We start from the raw sequence: 26159 nt of genomic DNA on the forward strand, positions 1-26159 counted from the left end.
CACACGTATATATATTTACATTGTTTACTCATAAGCCTTCTTAGGTTATCAGCAGGTTTATATCATTTTGCCCACAATGTGTTCATGTAAGTCAGAAGGGAAGGTACATTCACTGATTTAAGGGTCTTTTTGGTTGTTGACTTTGCTCTGGGGTGCACAGGGATTATGTTTTTATGGCCAGAGTCTGTGGGGTGCAGGAAAGGTTTACAGAGACAGATGGCCCTGGCTCTGGCCCTATCCCTCTGGGCTGCATCTGAATCAATGGAGGGAGTCGGACGGCAAGTGATACAGTGTAGATTTTGTTGCATTCCTGCTGCCAGCCTTCTCATGGGAACCAAGTGGTTATGTGGACGGCAGAGAGGAGTGGGGGGCGGGGGAGCCGCGTTGGCTGTGCGTGCTTGACGGAGATGGCTGGAGGTAAATCTAAATGGCCTTTTGCTATTTGCAAATGGAGTCTGTATGTTACAAAATGTAGTCCTGGTTTTGCTATACAAGGGTGTGTACGGGGACATGGCAGCACCCATGGATGTACTTATAAGAAAGGGGTCATGGTTCTCGGAGGTGTTCCCGCATGAGTGCCCCAGGGGTGGGGCCCTGGACCTAAAGCAACCATGGCTGGGCCCACCCGGGAAGCATAGGAATAAGGGGTGTGTGGGGTCTTAAGTGCCCCCTCCTTCCACTCAACTGTCATCATGTGAACTATTGCACAGATGACACAGTCATCATATTAGGAACCTACGGTGATGTTAACTGCAATGCTTAATTCTCCGGCATTGGATCTTTCATAGATTCACATGCTGTGAATATTCCCCTGTCCCATGCCCTGTTTCTGACAGTTGTTCACAAGCCAGAATTCTGAGACCTCTACACATCAGCATTCTAGGAATCTTCTGCACGCCAATATTCGGGGAATTCTCGATACGCCAGGATTCTGAGATGCTTCCACACAGTATGATTCTGGGAAGCTTCCACAGGTCAGGATTCTGGGGAGTTTCCACAGGCCAGGGTTCTGGGGAGTTTCCACAGGCCAGGATTCTGAAGGTGCTTTCACAGGCTAAGATTCTGGGGTGCTTCCACTGGCCAGGATTCTGGGAAGCTTCTACAGCCCACGATTCTGGGGAGTTTCCCTAGGTCAGGATTCTGTGAAGCCTCCACAGGAAAGGTTTCTGGGAACCTGCCACAGGCCAGGACTCTGGGGAGCATCCACAGGCCAAGAGTCTGGGTAGCTTCCACAGGCCAGGGTTCTGGGAAGCTTCCACAGTCCAGGATTCCGGGGAGCTTCCACGGGACAGGATTCTGGGGAGCATCACTATGCCACGATTTAGGGAGCTTCTGTGGGCTAGGATATGTTTATGAATATGCCACTCAACTCAGTACATTCTAGCCCTTCATAGCAGTACCTGCATCTACAATCACCCTCTTTAACCAGGCACAGCTCTTTTAGGGGGTTGTCTTTATTATTAGTGTCAATTTGACATTTTCAATGGACTCTATCGTGACCTTGTTTCTTTGCCGATCATCTTGCCTTGCGTTACAACTCATATAGCAGCCATTTTAAGATCAGGTGATCTGTCCTAAACCGCTGCTTTCAATTGCTTTCAGCCATGTACAGATTTGAGAAGTGCAACTTACTATACAAATTGTGCAATAGAAGTTTGAATGCATGCATGCTTTCCCTCCCTGCAGATGTACAAATGATTCCTAGGGCAAGTGACATCTCAGGGCCTGTGTAACCTGTGAGGAAGCCCCTTACTAGAGGCTAGGGATGGGACCAGGGTGATCCTGGGGAAAGGTCTGCCACATGCTCTGTGATGCAGACTCGAAATGGGGTATACAGAAGATACCCCAGGTACCCCAGCATTGTCTGAGTCTGCCACGCTGGGGAACTCCAATGACTCTTGGCAGAGTAGAACTTGCCACAATATCAGGAGGACAATTATAGACTGTGTAACCCACACAACAAGTTGTCAAAGGTTTGCGCGGCATTTGCCAACAAAGATGGTTTCACAGAGATATAGAGAGGGTTGTTTCAAGTGTATATTTCCTGGTAGTCTCAAAAACACGCATCCGCTTGTTGATGCACCTCTGCAACTGTACGAGTGAGAACCGGAAGAGCCCGGACTGTGCAAGCTACTCCATTTGATCCCGACACCCAATTTGGCAGCTAAAAGGAAATGCACTCTTGAGCACCTGAAATAAAATACTGGGAAGGTCCTGGTTGCCACACATGACGTATGACTGTGGAAGAAAAATGTCTTTTTTATTTATTTTTTTTTATTATTTTTTTTATTATTATTTTTTTTTAAATGCAAGTTCCTGGGCTGTGGCAAGTGCCATGTGGGTTTTTGCTTCAGGAGTGGTTGGCTTTCTTGTTCAGGCCTCTTAAAAAAAAAAATAAATAAATAAAAAAAAAAAGAACAGGTGTTCCACAACTGTTAACACTTTCAGCAGTGACCCTAAATAAGAAAGAATAGGAATACCAAATAATGTGTCTTTCTGGAATTCTATACAATAATTGCTAGACTCATTAAAGGTTTATTTCAGGCACACTTCAGGGGGTGAGTAACTGATTTAGGGCCTCATCACGAGTTTGGCTGTAACCCTTAAATCCGGCGGTAGCGCTGTTACCGCCGGATTTAAGGGTCCGCCAAATCAGGGCTTTGGCGGATTTCTCCCCAGCTCTGAGCTGGGGGGAAATCCCCCGAAAATTTGCGCGCATACCACCAGCGGGAAATCCGCCGGTGGGTTGAGCACAAAATTTCCCCATTGAGCCATTCCCGAATGGGCTCAAAGGGGAATTCCAAATCCGCCAAACCCGTGATCCAGCGCTAATAGCGCCGGTGGGTTTGGCGCTAGGGCAGATGGCGACAGTGCATCAGCGCCGGCATTATGCCCAACTCGTGATGAGGCCCTTAGTCTGTTCTTAAACACCTCTACTCAACCTTTCATCCTTCTGAGGCTCATTAATGAGTACCAACATAGGTTGGGTGATATTGTATTTATATTTGTTCTATATAAAGTGCTTAAGTGTAAGTGTTGTATAATAAATAACACATCATTATCATTTGGCCTTGGATGTCTGCTTGCATTCACAGTAATTTGGTAATATGGGCCTATACACACTGATCTTAATGATACATATGGCGATCCATTCTTGCATGAAATGTATATGACATTATAGTGATATCGTAACCATATTTTTCGTAGTGTAATTAGGAAAATTCTATGTGATGCTACTTCCTGTTTTGTCAAGGGGTGCAAGGTCGTGTTCCATCGCTTCCCGCGATATCAGAGGTCCAAGGTCGTGTGATGTCACTTCCGCTACCTCTGGCATTTTGGTGAAATGGCGTCCGTGGACTGTCTTCAGCTTGTGCCGCACATTGCAGGACCTACCTCACGGTGCACACAGGGCCCTAAGCGAATCTGGAAATCAACCTCTTAGCGGTTCACACTCTGAAGCCAAGAGGGCGACCTAAAGCAACCAACACTGCTTGCATATGGCCTTGTAGTCTCTTGGTACAAGTCCCAGTTACAGCACGCTCACTTCTCTCCCCCACCTGAAGACCCTTATCAACTAAGCATCCCAAGGCCCGCCCGAAAAGGTAGATGAAAGGGGGCAGGAGCCAGAGGAGTCAGGAGACTGAGGTGAGGGGCGGTGCGTGGGGTGCGTTGAGGGAAGGCACACAACGCTATTGAGCTACACTGGCTTCAGCCCCCCCCATCCGGCGGAAATGTGAGCTGAGGGGTGGGGCTTCCACACATATCATTTTGTTAGAGAGGGGAGAGAAGTCTTTCCTGAAACTGGCAGCTTTAAAGTGTTACTGTGTTCCTAAACAAAAACAACGTCATGTGTTCTCTGGCATGCGAGGGGAGGGGCTGATGTGCACACTTGCTTTTTGTTAGGCTGAGAGGCGAGGGAAGCCTGTAAGGAAACTAGCAGTGTTAAAGGGTGTTGCATGTTAGCTCGGTATACATGTGTGCAAGGAGTGTGTATGAAATGTATATGTGAATGAGTGTGTGATGTATGGGGGCTGGGTGCACATGAAAATGAGTGAGTTTATGGTGAATGGGATGTAAATGTGTAATTGTGTGTGTGCGCGCGCACTTAGGTGTAATGCTGGGCTGCTACCATTTGGTTCTTGGGCCCCACGCCATACAACCCTTTGGGTAGAACAGAGGGGGGTGGAGCCTCCAAGTTTTCTCTGCCCACTTTTGGATTGGCCCCTCCCATTACCACTTAGCACCCCCAAATGTAGGTTGCTTTGCGCCCCTGGCCTCTGAAGGAAGAGTGCAGAAATGTAAAGAGCCTACAACCATTCGATTGGAGCAAAAGATTGTACAGCCAGGGTAAATCTAGAGTCAAAGATTGTAGGTGCGGCGCCAGCTGAGGAAATACCATAGGCAGTCTACGTGCCTGGTTACCGGACAGTTCCCGCTGACACTTATGAATTCTGGAACCTCTAGAGGGCTTCTAAGCATCACAGAACACTTTTCCTCACATCACCACCTCACTCATACACTTTGAGGGCCCGATGCTTGTACCTTCTGTGGTGTCTCACTATTTGTCCAATTCCACTATTGTTTAGCGCAATGGTGTAGGTTTAAAGGATCACAAAATGCTCGGAAGTGCCCTGAAGGTAGCATGTTGGCGCTTTACAAAGCATCTAAACAAAGCGCAAATGCAGTGCACTCGGGTGCATTTAAGGCTCTGTGGCCACCCAAGCGTGACCTTTCTTACAGGCATTGCGCATTGGCGTTTTATGGACCAAGGTACATGTTTTTGACCAAATGATTTGGGGGTTTCTCCATGTTGAGATGGTTTGCTTTGAACATTATGATCTCACACATGACCATCCAGAATAAGGACAGGTGCTGTGGTGGCAGGGTAGTGGCACGCAGGAGTTATTGATTGATGAGACCATAGCCAAGGGTCATCGCCATAGGCAAATTCCGTGTAGAATCTTCTAGGTTCTTCAGTGGTATAATGTGTGCATTGTCCTATCTACTGTATGTGAAGTGCACTTGCTGTGTCCTGTGCCCCTAATTGTGTGTGTTTCTGGTTTGATGGTAAAAAAAATGCAGTGTTCCTTTTGTTTATATATTCTAGAATTTCACCAATTTGTTTGGACAACCCCTGGTGTGCCTGCTTTCTCCAACTGTGTACCCCAAAGCATTACAAGGTAAAATGGCCTTCTGCTGGCACTGCATGCTATGCATCGATTTCCTGCACTGCGACATTCGTGGGTGTTTTCAGTTGACCTAGTTCTGTCCTATATTGTGTGGTGGGGCACGTATATCCTCCTGTTCTTTTCAAATGGAAAAAGAAGTGCTTGAAAGTAAAGGTTTTGTGACAATGGCCAAGGCTCGCCCCTGGGGAGCCATTCTCTATTGAAATGGCTCCAGCGCTCTGAGCAGGGGATTTCTCTCCCATAGAAATGACTTCTCCACTTAGTAGTGCTTGAAGAAAGGCTCAGTGCTCAGAATTACTTGGTATTGTTGCTCTGGTCCCTGCATCTTCATTTTAACTGCTTAGTTGCAGAAGATGTGGAAGTCCCCGTCCAAGCGGGCCGTGCTAAAATGGCGGACCCACACTGTCACGCTTTCTTACTGCGGTTAAGAATCTATCACCCACAGCAAAGGCTGAACCCTTTGTCTCTTTGACCATTGCCTACTTATTGAGCATTGTATTTTTTCCAAGCAGATGCAAAAAATACCCCTCCCTTCTCAACTCTTTTCATTCCACTCTTACCTTCTCAGAAGCATGGACTGGTGAGATTCACATAAAGGCCAACGTTACCCATTCCATTCAGGAGACACTAATCTTTCGTGCGTTTATAATGGGGGAAATACATGACTACAAGTCCCAGAATGCAAAGGTAAAACCATGCCTGGATAGAATCCATAGAATAAAATGGAAAAAAAACAAATGGGATATTTGTTCGAATTTCGGCTAAGTGAAAATTTCGAACAGTCGGAAATTTCAAATACATATCTCATTCAGTGCCATTAGAGTGAACAAGGGGAGCAGCGGTTGCGGGGGTGTCCCCCGTACCCTCGTTCACCACAGTCGCAGAGGTGGTTGCATGGGTGTCCCCATTCCGTAAAAAAGAAAGCAAAAAAAAATGGACCCTGCAGCGCCGTTTCCCCGTCACTGCAGAGGGATGGAGGAGCCAGCAGCGCACAGCGGAGTGTACCGCCAAAAGGTAATTAAAGCGGTCGGGGGATGAGCGGGCCACGGGTTACCAGAAATGTCCGCAGGAGAAATAACCGAAAGTTATTTTTGTATAAAATGACTTTCGTTTTTTTCTCCCTCAGACCTTTCTGATTCGATTAAATCATGGACCACCTCTCTGGCTTAGTGTCTCCCGAATGGAATGGGTAATGTTGGCATTTATGGATTCAGAACGGAGTCCTATCACTGTGTTGAGTGAGGCCCCGAGACGAAGAGGGAAACCGAAGCCAGCGTCAGCAACATGTTCAAAACCAACCCAAACACAAATGAAAATTCTGACCACTACAAAAGCTCAAGGGGGAGCCATTCCCCATTGTCCGTTTTTAAGCGAGCATAATAACATGTGTGATTTATTCGTAGATGTGTACAATTCCCATCAGCCCTGGCCAGCATAGTCAACAGTGAGGGATCATGGGAGCCGTATTGCAAAACATCTGCAGGGCTGCAGGTTACATGCCAGAGGTCTACATTTTGAGTCTCGACAAAGGCCTGATTCGCTTGCAGGGATATGGTTTGACAATGTATTGAGGGATGTGTTGGCAAATTCTTCCATCGTACCCCGGTGCTAGAGGTAGTCTATGCTCTATGAACAAAGCAATGGCATAAAATGGATTTGGAGAATATTTATTAAAGGGTATCCAAAATAAAGAGCAAGTACACTTGCGATGGGGATAATTATCGTAGAAATGTCATTTGTCTTGACAATTGAAGATCTTAGACTTTGTGACTAGTTGAGAAGGGTACGAGTGTGCAAACTCTGGCATTACCAGAAGCAATGTTGCCTACTGGGATATGGGTGACTGTTTTCAGCTGGGCAGTCTTGTTTGTCATCTGGATAAGTTACAATTGCTCGTTTTAGCTTCTCGTTCGCCGGCGGGGACCAAATCCAGAGTGTGCACTTAGTGTCAATTTCCAGCACTTGCTTTACAGAGCAAGATGGAAAGCACCTTAAAGGTTTCTGCAATTTGCCAGGACTTCGGCAGCTTGTGCAAAGAGGACAGATGACCCCTCTTCCTCGCTTCAAATTCACCATTATGTTAGCTGGAAGTTAAAGGTACAAAAAAGGCATTGTACTATGAAGAGGTCAGACTTGTGTGGAAACCATGAGACTCTGGAAAACAACTGCTCAACGCAACGTATTTGAAAGGGTCCACGCTGCCCAATTCACGAAGCAATGTCTCCTTGGCACCCGATCTGGAGCAAACACACTCACTTGCCTACACTCAGCCTCTGGCAATGTATGAAATGATTGAACCTTAGCGGGTCCCGCGATCAGACCAGGGTGCTAACAATAGGCCCGTTATTAACTAATAGCGGCATGGTTACCTCCTACCTCGTAATGACCCCCACAGTTCTTAAATCTACAAGTTCCTTAATGACCCCCCCTTAACTCTGCATGCTTTTGTTTTCTCTCCATAAGAGCACATGTTAATGCAGTGTTCGGAAGGTCCTCCAGTACCAGGTCCATGCTTATTACCACACCCACTCTGAAACCTGTTTGGCATAATGTGGTTATTCACAGTTTACAGCAATATTCAGGGGTGTGTTCATGTAAAGACGAGGGAAACTGCAACACTATCCTTTCTGAATCATTGTGTCAGTAAATACCACACTCATCCTCTCCTGCCCTGGTCCCTTTATGAAGTTCTAAGTATCCATCTATTCCTTGTGCCACCATGCCCCTCCCCCTACTTGCCTTGAAATGGAGGTATTGGTGGGCAGGATCCCAGTGCCATGTTTCCATCCTTGAATCCTCAGGATAGCGCTCATTGTGAGCTTGCGTTGAGTGCAGTGCTTGGGTGCCATCTTGTTTCCTCTAATGGTCCAGTGTCTCTCTGGTTGCTGAACAGAGTTGGCTGGTTTCTCATGATCTGCTGTTGCCCGCTGTTTGTGATCGTCTGTTTCTGCCTTCCAGATCAGTCCCAGCGGGGGAGCCTCTTTACCCTTTTCCTGAATAATCCTCTGATGGCGTTTCTCTTCATCTGTGGCCTCTCGAGTATGCGGAAAGGTCTATGGGACAAGTGCCAAGAGTATGTAAGGAAAATCCACCGCGATATTGCGCAGCTCATGACTCATTCCCGATCCATAGGTAAGTCTTGGGAGAGTGGCACCTTCATAGATGGTGTACAATTGACATTTCTATGTACAGTACTTGTCGTCAACATTTGTAATGTTGTGTTGTAGCCTTTTCCGTGATATGAGAACGTTTGTCTCAGCGAGCGACTTCTGGAAAATGTATTTGTCCCCCCATCGCCAATAGGCCCTTAGAGAAAATAACAGCAACTCGCCACTCATTCCACATCTTGGCAGGGTATGACCTTCATTTACTGACGGTCATTTTTGCGATGGGTTTTTTTGCTGAATTTTTTTTTTTTTAAACTCCTCAAAAACATTAGGGTTGTAGGGAAGAGTATATAAGGGGTGAGGGTAGGGAATAGTGTTAAATTAATAGGGGGGTTGGAAACAGAACCTCCCTTCCCCAAAGGAAAAACAAATTTAGATGAGCTTTTTTCAAGAAAAAAATTGGTGAAAAACCCATCGTAACCCATCATTTGTCAAACAGGCATTTGTGGGCAGATTGGCGCACAAATCCCTGTTTTTCGGCACAAATAATTCCATGAATCAGTCTCTTAGTTTCTGTCCCGTGTTTGTTTCTAGGCCTCTTCCATCTGAAGGGTCGGGTGGCTGGTTGTTTCTTGATTGCAGACTTCGGCTTTGCTCTCTTACTTATTCAATAAGATCAGTTCCATGATTTTAGCTGTCGCTGTTACCCACGAGGTCTTTCCTCCGCTGATCATACCAGCCCACCAGAAGTCTTCCTCGAAGATGTATGATGAGGAAAAGAGGTTTTTCATATTCGGTAACCTAATATGATGGGTTCCTGGGCACGACGGCAGAAGGTGTCTCGTAGTTTCAATCTGATCCTGGTTCTCACAGAATCTGCACTTATTCGAAGTTGATAAGCCTCTAATCGCCAACATTTCTTTTGTCGGAAGGAGATTGAAGAGAGCTTTTAAAAAGATGTTCCTTAGCGCCCTGCTTAGATATTTTTTCAGGAATTCTTGTCTCATTAATAATAATTTAGCATTTATATAGAGCTACGAACCCTTGGGCATCTGAGCGCTGTGTGGTGCTCATTTATCAATCTCGAAAGGATGAAAGGCTGAGTTTGGCCCTGCCGGGATTCGAACCTGAGTCAGCAGGTTCTGCACAGATGTCAAAGTGAGTGCTCTACTCGCTGTGCTATCTGACATAGATTCATTGAATTTCCTCGTCTGCGGCGGTAGGTGCGATACCAGTTTGTATTTTAGTGCTGTGTCGAGGGTAAGGGTCCAGTATAGTTCGTTCCTTTTCTTTTGCACCTTTGATGGATTCTGGGTCAGTTCTTCTTTAGACCTCAGGATCTCTAACAGTTTTTCATCTTTCTCTTTTCCCCACTGATTCAATATTTTATAGCGGCCTCCTGGTAGTTCCACATTGATCAGGGTGAATAGCCAGGGGCGGTTTTCCAAGCGCGTGTTCCTGTAGAGCATTGTGCTGTTTCTCTCAATGATTCCCTGCAGAGATAGTTGGCTTAGTTCCCGCCTAATCAAGACCATTGGGGTTGTTTTAGGCAAATTGAGAACCGTTCTCCAGAAATGGCTTTCCAGAGACATGGCATAACTTCTGCTCCATAGGATATAGATGGTATAACCTTCGTTCTGTAGAAGTTAATGACGGGGAGTAGCGAGAAGCGGCCAAACTTTTTTTCAACAGCTTGCGCTTGCGATGTTAACTTTCTCTTTTTTTTCGTGTAGAACGCGCTGCATAGATGTTTCTGCTTTTGAGCGGTACAATTTATTGCAGTAACCCTTAGAAAACCTTGTGTGTATTGTATATGTATAATCATGGTATCATTCTACTGTAAGGAGTGAGACAAATTCGTTTGCATAGATCCTGCCGCTATTTGTTATAAGGATGTCTTTTATGTCATGTGTGACATTTGTATCGTGTGGCGACCTGTGAAAATTTGGGACTAAAAATTGTACTCCACGATTGTCATAAGGCCACACGTATTAGTCTTTTTTAATGAAATGTGTTGTAATGCATTTCTTGTATGAAAACTTAGGTCATGTACAGTATTTGTTTTTACAACTGCACTTTTTCCAGAGATAAGCAAACTCACTTGCACAAAAGAGGGAGGAGTAGCCCGACACGCGCTTTTTTTTGCGGCTATATGCCAACCATACGGTTTTGGCTGAGCACACGGTGAGGTACGCCGTTGTCCTGTGCTATGTTCGCGCTTATGTTTACTTAAACAGACCCCTGACGTCATGGCATTGGTACTGTAGCTCAGGGGTTCAACCGACCGTCCCCAAAAAGGGAGTGGCTGGGAGCAGAGTGTCACTATCACACACGCCCCTTTTTTTATCTTTGAATGTCCATGGGTGTGAACAGAATGCTAATACATGAAGTGTACATTTTATTTATTTATGCAAGCAATCGAGCTCATGACGTGATAACTGAGGGGGTCTCTCTGTGCTTGGAAGCTTCCGGTGCTGTGTTACAGGATGACAGGTCTTCCCCTACAGTTGGTTGGACTTCCCTAATGGCCAATGCTGATATTTTCGTATTTGCCTTGACAAACAGTAGCACCATTTTGAATTAGTACATTTCAAAAAGCACAATGCTATTCAAAATGCGTGTGCTGAATTCTTTCTTTCTTCCATTTGATTTTTTTAAAGTGTACTCAACGTGTAATGCATTTGACAGAGATGAAAAGAATTAGAACCTGATTCACAGAAGTGTTTCATAAGGGCACAATCCCATTGGAAAATGATCTGTGAATCAGGCCCTTAGTCTTTGTGTGGCATACAGTAGTGCCTTGCTGTGCTGCAGTTCAACGTTCGGATCTACACTCATTTTATTTGTTCGGGCTTCTTTGCCACTGTATTTGTTGTGCTAAGGTTTGGATGCTCGACTTGGCAAAGGGAACAGCCTTTTGAGTTGTGTTTCCCCCCTTTTTTCCCCTCTCTGTTCCCCAGTGCTATTGTAATATTGAGCCAGGCACCCACTGATCTAGAATCTTGTGTCGGCCTCCTACACAGCGCCCGGTGCTGCCTCGGCAGTTTGCAAAGTGCACCTTTCGCGATGGGCCATTTCTGTCTATCCAGGATACAAAGACCACTGGGCTGATTAAGGCGCCAAGCATTGAAGGCTGTGCTAATGTGCTGCCTTTCTGTTGGAGGTGGGGGTCACGCAACACAGCGCAAAATACCTTGAAGCATTGCCAAAATACTGTACCTCTCATCTCCCGGCAGTCAATTTGCTATGAACGAGTGGAAGAGGAGAGCTTTAGGTGGGCGTCCGTTTTAAAGAAACTGCTGTTATTCCATTGGGTAAGAGTTCTATGGGAAGGGTAGCCTCCCAGGGGCAAGGTTGCCATGTTTTACAGATCCTTAGAAACTGTCCCCAAAATTCAGTTTTGCAGTTGCACGGACACTAGTAATATACTGCACTGTATGGGAATATACTGTGTGGCGTTGGTCTTTAAACTGGGGAGCACACCATGATGCCCGGGGAGTGGGGGCGCAGCCCTACAGCCTGAAAAATGATTTTTTTAAAAAAAGCTGGTGGAAAAAAAAAAGATGACATGGGGTGTGGTATCCTGCATATTCCATCCCAACATGGCTCCTGTTTGACGGGGACAGGCGTAGTGTCAGTGGGCGCGGCTGATCCAGGAAACAAACACACTGTGAAGCGCAAGAGACCGTGCTTCCCGGTTTATAGTGATAATGTAGAAAGACAAAATGTAGAAAGTCAAAATGTCGAAAAATAAATGTAGAAAAAAAATGTCGAATTTTATTTTATGACGTTTTTTATTCGAAATGGGGGGGTTCCCTCCAACCCCCCTTTTTCTTCTTTTTTTTTTTTTGTTTTACCTATTTTTTTTTATTCCCGGATCCCAAAATAAATATATAATTAAAAAAAGGGAATTCGACATTTGTTTTTCTACATTTATTTTTCAACATTATTGTCATTCTACATTTTATTTTCGACATTTTGACTGACCACCGTGCTTCCCAGTGTGTTTATTTCCTTCACCAACAGTGGAGTGGGCAAGTCGCCTACAGCAGCTGTGGCACCAGGTAAGCGGGTTGTGCGGAGGGGTTTGCTCCTGTGCAGGAGTTGGGTAGGCGGCCCAGGGATGGGGGAGCCCAGGCACTGTGCTGCTGGTGGGGTGGTGCAGCCAAGGGACTGTGCTAAGTGGGGTGGGATGCCCAGGGACTGCTAGAAGAGGGGAACTATGGACTGTGCTAAGTGGGAGGGGGGAGCCCCGGGACCGTGCTGGGAGTGGGCCCAGGATCTGTGCTGGGGGAAGGATGGGAGAGCCCAGCATCTGTGTTGGGATCGGAGTTGACAGAGTCCAGGAACTCGAAGGGGTGGAGAGAGCACTGGAATTATGCAACAGCATGCAATAATTCATAGTGAATGGAACTTACTAGCTATTTGCCACTTTGAGGGGTGGGGGGTGCAGCCTGCGGCCTGCTCAAGGTTAGATTCGGGGGGGGAGGAGGGGCAGGATGAAAGCGTTTGAAGACCACTGCTGTATGTCAATTGATAGTGAGTGTAGTAGACCGTATCCATCACACTCTGAGGAACCAGGTACTCAGTCTTGACCTCCCAGTATACCGTATACCATATATATAATCCAATAACATTGTTAAGAACTGTAAACAAGTGTCAATATTGTTACTTGTTGGATCATGTTAATTTACCACCAAATGTTAATTTTTAAGCAATAAGCCCAGAGCCGCAGGGGCATTACCGAGTCAGGTAAAGCTCCGGGACCCATAGTTATCTGAGGGGCTTATTGTTATTAGGACCCCGGCCCATAAGACCGGGGTACTAAAAGTAATTTTTTTCTGTAAAATGTTTTTAAAAAAAGGCTGCTGGAGAAGGGAAACAAAGTCTGTTTTACCTTTCCATGGCGGCCATTGAAAAAAATAGAAAAAAAGTACACAAAACAAAATAGCCACCATGGAAAGGAGAGAAAGGACTATGTGTAGTCCCTTCTTCCTTTCCATGACGGCCTGTCGTGTATCGGAGCGGACGCCCTGGGGACAGAAGAGTTCCCAGCGCGCCCACTCCCGAAATGGACCAAAAAGAAGGAAGGCGAGGTTGGGAGGGTGGTAAGGCAATTGTTTGGATGGGGGAGGGGAGGGAAAGAAAACACTTACCTCGATCCCCGGCGGGGGAAGATGGCAGCCTCCAGCCGTGTGGTGGCTCAGAGCAGGGATTACCCCGTTCCGAGTCTCCTCATTGGCTGAGTGGCTGCCATTCGCCCCCACCTAATCCCCCTGCCGGGGAACATAAAGGAAAGGAACATTGGGAGAGGGATTCCCGGTCGGGTAAAGCCCTGGCGAGGGCCAATCAGATTCCATGTTACAATCTGTTTGTCCCTCGCCGGGTACTAATAAAGCAATACAAAGAAATGGATAGCGGTGCACACGCAGAAGAACAAATTCATGTTTGAATTCAAAAATATATCCAAAAATACTTTTATTATGAAGAAACACTTCAAAATACTTCAAAAACAAATACACGGAACGAGTCTCTGTTAACATGGAATAATTGTCAACTTCTGGCTCAGTAATGTCAAGCTCACAACCATTTCTGTCGGGTCAATTCAATTGATTCAAAATCTCACACAATGATGGATTCACAAGTCATTCACAATCATGAATGTTGACTCGGACACAATGGGCCTCGTTACAAGTGTGGTGGTCCGGAAATAAGGGTGCTGGTAGCAACATACTGTCACCCTTTCAGGACCGCCACACTACAATTCTGTTGCGTTGGCAACGGTGCCGGTGCTTCCGTGTCCCCATTTTCATGGAGTCCTGTGGGATTCTATGGGAATGGGGACTTGCACTTTCCCCCGCCTGATAGCCCGGGCCACCGATACTTATAATATCCCGGTGGCACCGGGATATCAGTCGGTAGAAACAGTGTTACGAATTCGGCAGCAGCCCGCCAGTACCACCGGCGGGTTACTGCCAAACTCGTAATGAGGCCCAATGTGTTTCTGCCTTTTTCGAGCTAACTTTGCTCCATTAGTGGTGTGGCCTTCATCAGGACAACTTATATGTATACACCATGAATGTATTCCCGTGTAGATGTGATCCATTCATACATCCATGATTCTTAAATTTCAAATTCTAAAATAGTTATTCAATGCGTACCACCGACACAAAATTCCCTACGCATTGATGCAGAGTATCAGTGTAATTACCCACTTTATACAGTATCCAGACAGCGACTAAAATGAATAAATAAACTGGAATTGTGCAGACAGGAATTATGATATTTCAGGGAAAACTGACAGGCTTAATAATGTGCAGTATCTCTTACCACACTCTTAAAAACAGCTGTTAACTTTGGCCTCAGGCATTTCCCCTCCCTGAGTCCACCATAAAATTAGTCCGTGCATTAGAAATTAAGTATTAAAAAAATATCAACTGACCATCATTTGTCAAGTTTTTACATGACATCATGCTATCGGAAGCGGCTGGCCTCGGTCAGTGCGGCTTGATGGCACGCCACACGTCTGTAGGTGAGTTCCTCTAGTGTTTTCTTTCCAGCACGGGACGGAGCACGAAGGAACGCGTTGATGGCAACTATTAGGCATATTGGGGTAGCCGTACCGAGGTAATGTCAGTAACCGTTCAGTGGTTCCGCCGTCTATTGCCCTTGTGAAATTCAGCAAAGCGCGTTGTGAGGGCCCAGGCTAAGGATAGGTCTGTGTGGCTTGGCCGTTTTGGGCCCCCTGTGTATTTCTTGATGCAGTTCTGTTTTTTTAACGGGGTGCTTCTGGATGGGCGGTGGGTGGTAATGTATGTTGGTCATCACTGCCGCCACTACCTTTTTATTTTTTCCTGCCATTTTATTGGAGGGATTATTTGTCAAGAAATGTGCAGGGTGACTTTTGTTTGCTCTGGTGCAAGCGCCTCACTCTGCCCTGCTTTGTCCTGCCTTCGCCCTGCTTAGCCCTGCCGCTGCTCGGTTTGATTGTCGTTGTCTATTTTCCTTGGCTGTAGCTGGGACAGGCTGATTAGGTGACATAGAGGCGGCGAGATGGCCTCCCCACTCCACACAGTATATGTCCATTATCTTTTATCATCCATTGTGGAAGTGTCCACTCTAAGCCATGAATTAATTGCATAGTTGCATTGAGCATTGTTGGGGGATACATTATCCTTTTGGAAATTTGATGTACAACTTTCAGTATGCCCGTCACTAGAGCCCATGCCTCTAAAATGACACCTATGCCGTAAGTGGATCTCCCTTGCATATTAAGCTGTCCTGTGCTCCCTGGCTTGCGGGCAACAAAAGGGCCCTATCAAAACGGCCCTATATATGGGGTGTCATATTTGGCTTCTGCTGAGCATGATATGGCTTTTGCATCACCAATACCTGGTAGGAATCTGTTGACCAAGTGCTCGATGGAGACAGAGGCTTCATGATATGTGAACAGGTACCTCCTATGATGATGATGCCCATGGCTCGTCCTCGGGCACCTACATGACAGGTGTGGAAATAGAAGGTTTTACGTGTCTGGTAAATCATAGGTGTTCATCAAGGTGTGTTACCACTTGTAGTCAATCGGGAAGCACCAATGGATTAACTTCATCTCTGTCTGTGTCTATGCAATCTCCCGTGGATAGAACAGAGAAGTCTACCATGGAATTACCATCACAATTTCCTTTGAGGCCTGTGGGGTCTGATTATGAGCATATTGTTCATACTGAGCAAATTATTCCACAATTGGATCTTTCACAGATTCACATGCTGTGAATATTCCCTGTCGTCAGGCTGGGAATCCGTCGTTATTTTAATATTGTAGTTTTCCTATGGAAACACTTTGGACACCTTGAGTGTCCCATCAGCGTCGCTGTGGGTGCTTTTGGTCTCTACCAATAGGACATCGAGTATGTAGCTCGCCCCAGCAGATTCCCCTCAGATTTCAACTGTCTTCTTAGCTGGTGGGATTCCTAGAGTTCTTCTCGTCACTAAGAAATCTTCTTTATGCACAAAACATATATATTCGTACAACACAGTCAACCCGGAACAACCAGCGACTCTTCGGCGGTGTTGGCAACAAACACGGACACCGTGGGCTCCACAAGAATCCTTATTCGGGGCCTGTGGGACGTACGGCCCAAAAAACATTTATGAAGGTGACAGGCATGTAGACTGTATATACTGCCTATACTGTATCTATTTCACAGAAGAATGCAAAATCGGTCAGGTATTCTCTCAGAAAACCCTCAAGGACAGAAAGCATTGATTTGCTGGCTAAAAGGGGGATATCTGGCGCCAGAGGCGGGCTCGTCAAGGAGTGGGAGAGCTATCACTCCCTCGCAAAAACCATCACCATCAGGTCAGAAGAATGACCTACGAACAAACAGAAATCAGGTAAGACGAAATAGTCGACGAGCCACAATAAGAGTACCACACAATTGTGGTCTCCTTCTAAAAAGAAACCGGTTAGCCACAAAGCCCCGTAGTCAGCCAGAAAACAGTCATTGAAAAACCCATCGACGAAAGCAACGACTAAAACAGTATCATCGTCAAAGCATACGAACAAGGGCTGACCCCCGTCAACAGCCTCAACCTCCCATTCGCCGACAAAAGACAAGCATGAGGCCAAATCGTCCACGAGGACTCCACCTTCGTCAACGAAGAAACACAACTAGTTGTCAGAGTCCCGTAATTCCAGAGAGGGGCATAGATCCTCTTCCGAGCAAGAGTCGTCGACAGTACATACTTCGATGAAATTAGGACGTCACTCGTCGACTACGAAAAATCTCCAGGGAGTGAAACGACAGTACACACAACCCCGACAACGGGTTATACCATGGCTCAACTCACAGAACATCCCGACCAACCTATCCTACAGCTGCAGGAGGAGTATACTATTGTGAGAAACCCAAAGGTGTCTCACCCACTAGTCACCGGGGGTCTGTCGTCCAGGTGGCTATGACATGGCCATCGTTATTGGATCCAGTTCCTGCGGGTGGACCAGTGGGGGAGGATCACCTGGGCGAGGGGGTCTTCGGGACGTGGAAGTGGTACACAGAGAGTTGCGGCGCGATATCCCCTTCCTTGTAACACCTTTTCCCTATCCTACCCTGTAGGATATTTTGAAGCTTTGCCTCCCCCCCCCCCCACCTTTTCCCCTCACAAACACTTGCTTATACTATAACAGACAACAGACTAACACCAGAGCGGTTTACCTGACATGTCCCAACACATGGGTCAGGCCGAGTCAGGCAATTGACAAGAATCACACACATCTCTGACGTCTGTTTACCTTCCCCACAGTGAGAAAACGGGGAGCACAAAAGCACCCTTCGAGCAAGGCCGAACACACAAGGAGACAGCACAACAAACCGGCAGTTCAAACGGAGAAGAAATACAGGGAGACCTGAAAGGACGACGAAGGGGGAGTTGCCCTTGCCCTTTTCACCTTAAACCTGTGAAACCTCTGAAAGGGAAATCAGAAGCCCGAGATCTAAAGCTGGTGTGCAAAGCAGCAGACGTCAATGGTAAACGGAGGCCTACCGCTTTGATAACACAGGCAGAGAGGCAAGCTGGCTACCGTGGTACTATCCTTGACTCCAGAGAACAAGGGAGCCAACGGGTTCAGCACAGCCGGTGAGTTGGAGGAGACTGATAGTAAACCAAACTATGTTGAGCCCAAAGTTGCAAGTGGCAACATTTTGAATACAAGAAATCCTGAGAGAAAGAACTTGTGTATGTGCTTGAACTTTAAAGAAAGCCCAGTTGAGGTTCAGGTACAGAGGGGTTCGGCACCACGTGAACTCTCATTCGAAGGACTCTGACCGGGACCAGTTTAAGAAGCTGCAAGAACAAAAATGCCCTAAGAAAGGGTGGCATGAGGCGTCAGAGTGGTCCTATAAGGGTTATGTCAAAATTATGTCAAATTATTCAATCGAACATCTCTGACCCATTGCCAGAGGAAAGCTAGGGGAAGGGAACCCCACTTTCCAATAACATTTTGAACTGTGGAATAAGGCAAGTGTGAACCCGACAGAGGGATGCCGAAAATAAAGCTAGGAAAAGGGAACCAACGCTTTCTGGTGAAATTGAGTAAAACGTGAACTGTGTTAAAAATACATGTGCTGTGTTAAAGAAGGCTGTAGTGAACCCAGGCTGAGGGAGGACCGGTGCTGAAGTTGCTGGCATCATTGAACTTGAACTGTGAACCTCATTCTGACGAGGCCAAGGAGTGTGCTGTGCTCGAGTGTCTCACCTTGTCCCGTGCTTCAAACGTGGGGAAAGATGACCAAGCCATCCCATCCTGACGTATCATTTTTGTGAACACTTCTTTCTTTTCTGGTGAAAATTATCCCACACTCTTTTTGTAATTTAGCAGTAAGGAACTGACAATTGTTTTTTTTTTTTTAGTATAGGCCCTTTTTATTTGGCAAGACGCCACTAGGACTGGCTTATTTTTATTTGATGGTCGTAGCTTGCTCCCATCTTAGATTTAGGTTTAGATTAGGCGTTTATCTCACACATTAAAAAGTTCAATAAACACCCTTAAACTGTGATCCCTTGTGTCTGTCTTTACTGTTGCCACAAGGAGTTCCTTACACTGTCCTGTACTAAAGGGATACTAAGAACTCCCACAGAGGATCCAGTAGAGCCCAGGAAACTCCCTCTAGGTGTGTCACCCATAAAATACACTGAAATCATGCAGGTTGAAATCCTACAACATGAAATAACATCTGACTTTGAGCCTCCTAGGGAGGAGTGCCCAGGAGTCAGATTCGGATTCCGAAGAGTGGACAGTGATCCAAGCTCAGGCACAGGGCAGATCTCGGCCCAAGCCAAGTTGGGAAAGAACACCAGTAAGGCTGCAAAGTGTACCCCTCGGTTTTCCCTCCACACCCTCAGGATAGGTAGGAATGACGCCAACCCACAGTCTCTGCTATTCCTGCAAGTACTGTCAACTCTACAAAGTCTGTTACAACTCAACGCTAGGCTTCAACCGCCTCAGCATCAGGGGATCCCTCAATACAGGGGAGACCAGGTAACACCAAGTCAGCAAATGCAAGCAGTACAAGGAAGAGATCAAGGACACTTGTCTCAAGACCATGTTAAACGCTCACGTTCAGCACACAAGTCTCAATCTCCACCCAAGCCGCCTCCTCCATGGAGAGAGGGAGCCCATTAATGGGAGAACAACAGGAAGGGGAGATAGTGGATACAGACCAGGACACCGATCCAAGGGACTCAAGCTCTTCCACCACTTCCAACTCTCCTCACCAGGATGATAGATACTTGGGATACAGATGACCCAGGCCAGGAAACACAAAGTAGCCCAGCACATCCTTCTCCACCAGACAACATTGGTGCTTTTCACGCCATGGTCTTGTCACGACCTTGAACCCAGACAATGGGTCTCGGGCACCATGGCCCCCGCCTCAGTACTGTTACAAGGCCAGAAAGGCCCACGCTAGCCCGTTGCGGGTGCCTTGGACGCAATCCTGGCCCCGTTGGCATCAGGCTCACTTGGCAAGTATGGGTTCCAATGGACAATGGGTGAACATGGCTGCCCCCACAAGGATTATCAGAGAACTGCAACAAGCAGTCTAGCTTCAAGGCGAGGTCCGCCCCAAAGGCACCTGGGATACTTGCCGGGTATTTAAACCACGCCTGACCCAAGGCACGCGCTTCGCGTTATTCTGCTTTTGCAGCGGGACGTTCACCGGGTCCTGCTCAGTATCCTGGCCTGCATGGGCGAACAACTCTAAAGAACAATGCTATCCTTACCTGTTCAGCTCCAGCTCCTCCATCCAGTCGGAGCCTTTGGGAACTTTTCCATCGATCTCATGCTACATCTTTAGGACAATAGAGGCAAGAATCAGAAGCTACTTACCATCTCTCCTGGAAGGCCTCCGCCATTCCGAACATCATCTACGGCCTCTTGTCCCAATACATCGCTGCTTCCAGGAATTCTTCGTGACCTGCAAGGACGCTTTCAGTGCCACATCTAGCTTATCCTTACCTCCTCGAACTCAGCAGTCAGCCTCGGCTCTCTCCATCAGCCTCTGCAAGACAAGAGAAGGTTATTGGGGCATTCTTCGATATAGATATTACTCAAAAAACACTAAAGACATACCTGAAAGGTGGAGTCGCAGCCTGTCTGGACTCCAGGCTATCGCCAGTGAAGTAACTCAGCGGATCGAGCCAACAACGACCGCCCCTGCCCAGCACGGCAGGACGGAGAGCACGACATTACGAAAATCAAGGTGAGCAAAGTCCCAATGGGAAACCGCAAGGGGAACGCAGGGAGGTGGGTCTCTGAAGAGAAGGAGAAGTCGCTAAATTCCCCCTCCTATCTTCTAGAATGGATTCCTGGCAGAACGAAGTCCGGGGAAGGTGCAGTGAACCCAGCAGTGTCCCAGACCAGTCGAGAGGCGTCCCTGTGGATATAAGGTGAGCGTTAGAGGTCTCAAAGGTGTGCCAAGAATTTGGGCTGACCACAGCAGAAGAAAATAGTGCTTTCTTTTTGATCATATGGGTAAGCTAGAAAGCTGGATTTGCAATACCCATTCTAGATCACGTGTGGCAAGAGGGATTTTGAACCCTGAGGCACCCTTTCCCTGAGTTACAGGTAAGAAACTACTCCCTACTCCTGCACAGTGGCATCGAGTTAGGGAAAACATCTCATACGAGCTCAATCAGTGCAATACCTTTGCAGACTTCTGCCTATGGGTGGAATCTCTGGAAAAGTGTGTTTCACAGTATCATCCGGACGAGATAGACAATTTGTGCCAAACTGGCCCAAATGCTCAATAAGACCAGTCTCGTCAAACAATCCATAACTAAACCAGTTGTCTGGTGTTTGAAGCTATACTTAACCCCCCAGGATTTGTCACCAACTGTGCCTGTGGCATCTGGAGAGTGAGTACAAGCATTGATACCAACACTGCTGGCTGTAGCCAGAGAGCTAATACAAGCATCTTCTTGCTCTACACGACGTACCAATTTCAGAACGAAACCTGGTATTCCTAAGAGCGCGCACGCTGGCAAAACCCAGAGATTGAGGACAAGATCTTAAGGGGTTTGGTTATGGATCAAACAAACTTCATCAACACAGACGTAGAGAAGCTGGTAGGGAATTAACCTAAGGAATCCCTGATGAACAAAGTTCTGGCTTGCCTACGACAGAGGACTGGGCCTGGGGTTATTAGAACCTCCAACCTGAAGGTTCTTCGAGGATTGATCTAGATAGTTGGTGTTCGTTGAACAATAGGGACGGTGTACTTGTGGGGTGTGTGGATAGTAACCTGCTACTCTTTTTGAGTATTTGTAAAAATTTTCCTAAGGGTTTTTCTAACTTGAAACTAGTAGTCTGATCTTGAGTAGGATCTACAGCACAGCATGGAATGTTTTATCCATTATTGTGTTATACTTTATCTTGTTTTGTATTCTTCAAAATGTGTGTAGTTGCCCTTTGGAAGAGCGCATGAGTGACATTGTTCAATTCCCAAAGTTAATTCTCAAAATATCCTGAAAAGAAAATTTTACTTTTGAAATTGTATTCTTTAATTTTTAGTATTCAGAAATTAATATTATTTGTTCAAAACTTCAGTGCTACAAAAAATGAACATTGAAGTCTTGAGCCATCAGACCTTCTTGAAATTCCGCTGAGAGACTTTTGTGATTTCAAAAATGTCAATCATCAATCCTTGAGGTCAAAATGAATGTTCTTGTTAAGGTCAAAATGTTTAAGGTCAAAATGTTTACAAAAGTGAACATTAAAGTCTTAAGGCATCGGATTCTCCAAAATTTCTTTAAGGAAAAATGTGTCATATCCAAGCTCTCCATTATGAGTCATCTCTGCTTTTGGTAATAAATGGTTTTGATGCTTATCCTTTTAATGCCCTTTAGGGTAGCCTGCCAATTCACAAAATTGTTATGTCTTATAAATCTTCAGACAGTTCTTCAAAAGTCTTCATTTTTGGCCTCTAAATGATTTTAGTACTTGTCCTCACAAGTCTCTGTGATTGGCTATAAACTAATTTGGTCCTTATTCTCTATACTCTACACGTGTTTCACCACCTTCTGGTGGATCATTAGGAGGAATTGACTGCTTATTCTCATCTAATAACATACATGGTACAAAATAAAAGAAAAGGCTATAATCATTAAAATACCGGGACTATTGGGTCATTATATTTTATACATTTGAGTTTCCTCTTAGCAATGTTCTGAACCAATTGGTATTTAAACTAATATGACTTACACAGCCCTGATCTTGCAAGTGCCTTGCTTTTAAATGTGTCTGGTGCTCATGCAAGTTAAATTAGTAAATGTTCTGGCTGGTAAATTAGTCTGGTTTCTAGGGGCAAAATTGAAGAGGCATACTGTCAGTTGTGGAAGTGACCTTAAGCTATTCTTAATTTCTAAGGCTTGTTCTTTATGTTTAGAAAAATGAACTGCAATATAATAAAAAATGCTCAATTACCTTTCAGAAACATATGCAAGGATGGATGCGATGGTCCTCCTTACTCGCAGTGAATTTTGGGCATTCAAAAATGGCACCCGCTAATTGAAATCCACGTGGTGACGTCATTGCGCATAACATGATGCACAATGATGTCATCCCGCGATCGCTCGTTTACCAAGCGCAATCTGGAAAACGGAGTTTACTATTAAGCGTGTGCTTTAGCAATATGTGTGGGTGTATAGTTGTCAAAAGATTCAACCTTCCATTATTGAGGGAATTTTAAAAAGACAAAAATGAATAGTAGTCATGTAAACATCAGTTATTAGTCCTGCAAAGAATCATTCCAGTGAAGATTGTTATCAATATGTATTCGAGCAATCTTTACATTTGTAAAATAATTTCCAATTGCCAATTAGTTGACCTGATATTTTGAAAGGAATTTGTGAAGTCCAAAATCATAATGGTAATTATGTGGACAGTCGGTATTATGCCTGCAAAACTTATTCCAATCTAGTTTGTTATTGGGTGTATGTTAGTGCAAACGTTATATTTACGATGATATCACCTGCATTTCTGAATACTAAGATTAAAGAATATAAATTCAAAAGTAAAATTGTATTTGCTGGATATTTTGGGACTTAACATTGGGAATTGCAAAATGTCACTCGGGTGCTACGCCAAAAGACAACTACACACATTTTGAAACATTTTCAACTCTTGGTCAGACGCAAGATTTGTAGTTTTATGGCAAGCAACGAGACCACCACATTATTAGGGACATCACCCTGAGAATAAGTGAATGTCTGCAATTTAGAAAGCTTTATCTTATTTTGCATTCTGCATTATACTCTGGACTATGCTTGTTTGTTTTGTCTTGTGTTTGTTAGCGCTCTCAAGCCTTTGGGTGTGTGGCGCTTCATAAAAATGGAAATAAATAAATCGTGCAAGTTTCAGAGGTGTTAAATGTACTGATACTGAATGCTTTAGATGGAATGGAGCCCTGTGTTTATATTATGTTAGGGTGCAGGAATGATGGCGAACCATAGCACAAATCTGTGGGATAAAAACATTAGTAATGCTGTTTGCTATGACTTTAATTAGGACTTGTACAAAAGGCATTGATTGTACAGTTCAAATGACCCTTGCTGTAGAGTAGAAAATAGTGGGTAACTAAACCTTATTGTTCTAGTCATTTCCTCTCAAATATTCTTTGATCACATAAAGCTTTATTCAAATAATATATCAATATATTTAAAAGAATACCAGTGTTATCACAGTGTACACAAGTCATTATTCTTTGCTAATATACTGTGTCTTACTCATATTGTATATTTTTATTCACAGATCAATCATTTCTTCAATTTTTTGGTGATGAATTTCTTCGCTTACTGCTGACGAGATTTGTCTTCTGTTCTGCAACCATACGGCTACACAAAAGTTTTAGGGTACGTCCTTGGCTTTCAGTATTTCTTGAAATCTGACTTCATGGAGCACCATGTAGCCTAGGAATCAAAGTGTTTAGTTCAACTGAAGGAAACGTGTGCAACAGTTCACTCTGAATTTGAACCTGTGGCAAAAGAAAAGATGGGCTGTATGCAACACAATCCGCCCGCTGCTTCCTTCATTACACATCCTCCCAACGCTAAGCTCACAAATTTTGTTGGATGCGTCAGAATCTGCCACACTGCTTTCATTACACATCCTCCCAACGCTCAGCCCACAGATTTTGTTGGATGCGTCAGAATCCGCGACACTACTTCTTTCAGTACACATACTCCCAATGCTCAGGCCACGGATTTCTTTGGATGCGTCACAATCCGCCACACTGCTTCCTTCATTACACATCCTCATAACTCTCAGCCCACAGATTTCATTGGATGCGGCAGAATCCGCCACACTGCTTCCTTCATTACACATCCTCATAACTCTCAGCCCACAGATTTCATTGGATGCGGCAGAATCTGCCACACTGCTTCCTTCATTACACATCCTCATAACTCTCAGCCCACAGATTTCGTTGGATGCGGCAGAATCTGCCACACTGCTTCCTTCATTACACATCCTCATAACTCTCAGCCCACAGATTTCGTTGAATGCGGCACAATCCGCCACACTGCTTCCTTCATTACACATCCTCATAACTCTCAGCCCACAGATTTCATTGGTTGCGGCAGAATCTGCCACACTGCTTCCTTCATTACACATCCTCACAACTCTCAGCCCACAGATTTCATTGGATGCGGCAGAATCCGCCACACTGCTTCCTTCATTACACATCCTCACAACACTCAGCCCACAGATTTCGTTGGATGCGGCAGAATCCGCCACACTGCTTCCTTCATTACACATCCTCACAACTCTCAACCCACAGATTTCGTTCATAAATCATTTTCTAGCAGCATACCCATTCCACTATAGTTTTAATATCCTTCTGTGGTGTACATATGAACCACACATTTTTAGCACTGCAGGGAAATCCATCTGCTGCCCTCTTGACAGTCCCACCAGCCCTTTTTCCACTTTTTTGCCCTGCGTTCTCCGAAGATGAATCCATGTTTCCTGGTTACCTCCAGGAAAACCGCTTGGGATAGTCAAGTTGACCATTTAGTTACAAAAAAGGTCCCTTGAATCAGGAAATCAGTCATACAAACGAACACTTGTCAAAGAAAAACAATTCTATAGTGATGAAAAAATGTGGTGTATTTAACTCACAAAAGTAAACGTGAAATACATAATGATAAAGAAAATGTGTTAAAATATAGGAATTATTATATAATGAATTCCAAACGCGTATTATGACAAAAGTGTTTATCAAATGAGTTCGCCACAGTGCTTATATGATAACAAATCTTTGAAACTAGGTAAAACAAGAAAAAGCAGGTCAAACAACATATAACTAAACTTATCCCTATGTAAATATATTGAGAAGACAATCTAACAGTACACAAAATAAATACATGTTTAAACGCACAAAGTCACGTATCATACTGAGTTTGAAATTCATTATTTACTCCATCTGTGTATTTGTTCATTACAATACAATATTTGTTTTATAATTGATTTTTCTGTTTGAACATGGTTTAAGGTTGCTCAGGGGACCTTTTTGGTTGTATAGACTGCTGTGAACATGCCAGATAAATTTTAAGGGCAGTTTGGTTTATTGCCTGATTACAGCTGGGATTTTCCTATAGTTATCCATTGATCTACTCTCACCTGGTGTTTGTGCTGCGCTCTCTAGAGGGTTAGAAAACCTGCAGCATCTTATTCATACGGCCACACCGTAACCTACCTGAGGCAACCTTTTCTGACTATTAGTGCAATGCGCATGGACGCATGTGCGGAAGCGAATGCTCATTTGAGGGTCTTACACGTATGCCTTCTTTTGTAAAGACCTTAGCG

At 45.1% G+C, this 26159-nt stretch overlaps 1 protein-coding gene across 4 annotated transcripts in view; it reads left to right on the forward strand.

Annotated features, from left to right (window-relative positions):
• SCAI (suppressor of cancer cell invasion) overlaps nucleotides 1–26159 on the forward strand; it is an 877065-nt gene that overhangs the window by 836309 nt on the left and 14597 nt on the right. For all 4 annotated transcript variants that reach the window (XM_069609434.1, XM_069609437.1, XM_069609436.1 and 1 more), the window contains 3 exons: nucleotides 5108–5180; nucleotides 8148–8321; nucleotides 24105–24205. In XM_069609434.1, coding sequence (XP_069465535.1) covers nucleotides 5108–5180; nucleotides 8148–8321; nucleotides 24105–24205 — 348 coding nt within the window. The remainder of the gene's footprint in view (nucleotides 1–5107; nucleotides 5181–8147; nucleotides 8322–24104; nucleotides 24206–26159) is intronic.

This window comes from Ambystoma mexicanum, chromosome 8, assembly GCF_040938575.1.
Source record: "Ambystoma mexicanum isolate Mex_15411 chromosome 8, UKY_AmexF1_1, whole genome shotgun sequence".
In the NCBI taxonomy this organism is placed as follows: domain Eukaryota; kingdom Metazoa; phylum Chordata; class Amphibia; order Caudata; family Ambystomatidae; genus Ambystoma; species Ambystoma mexicanum.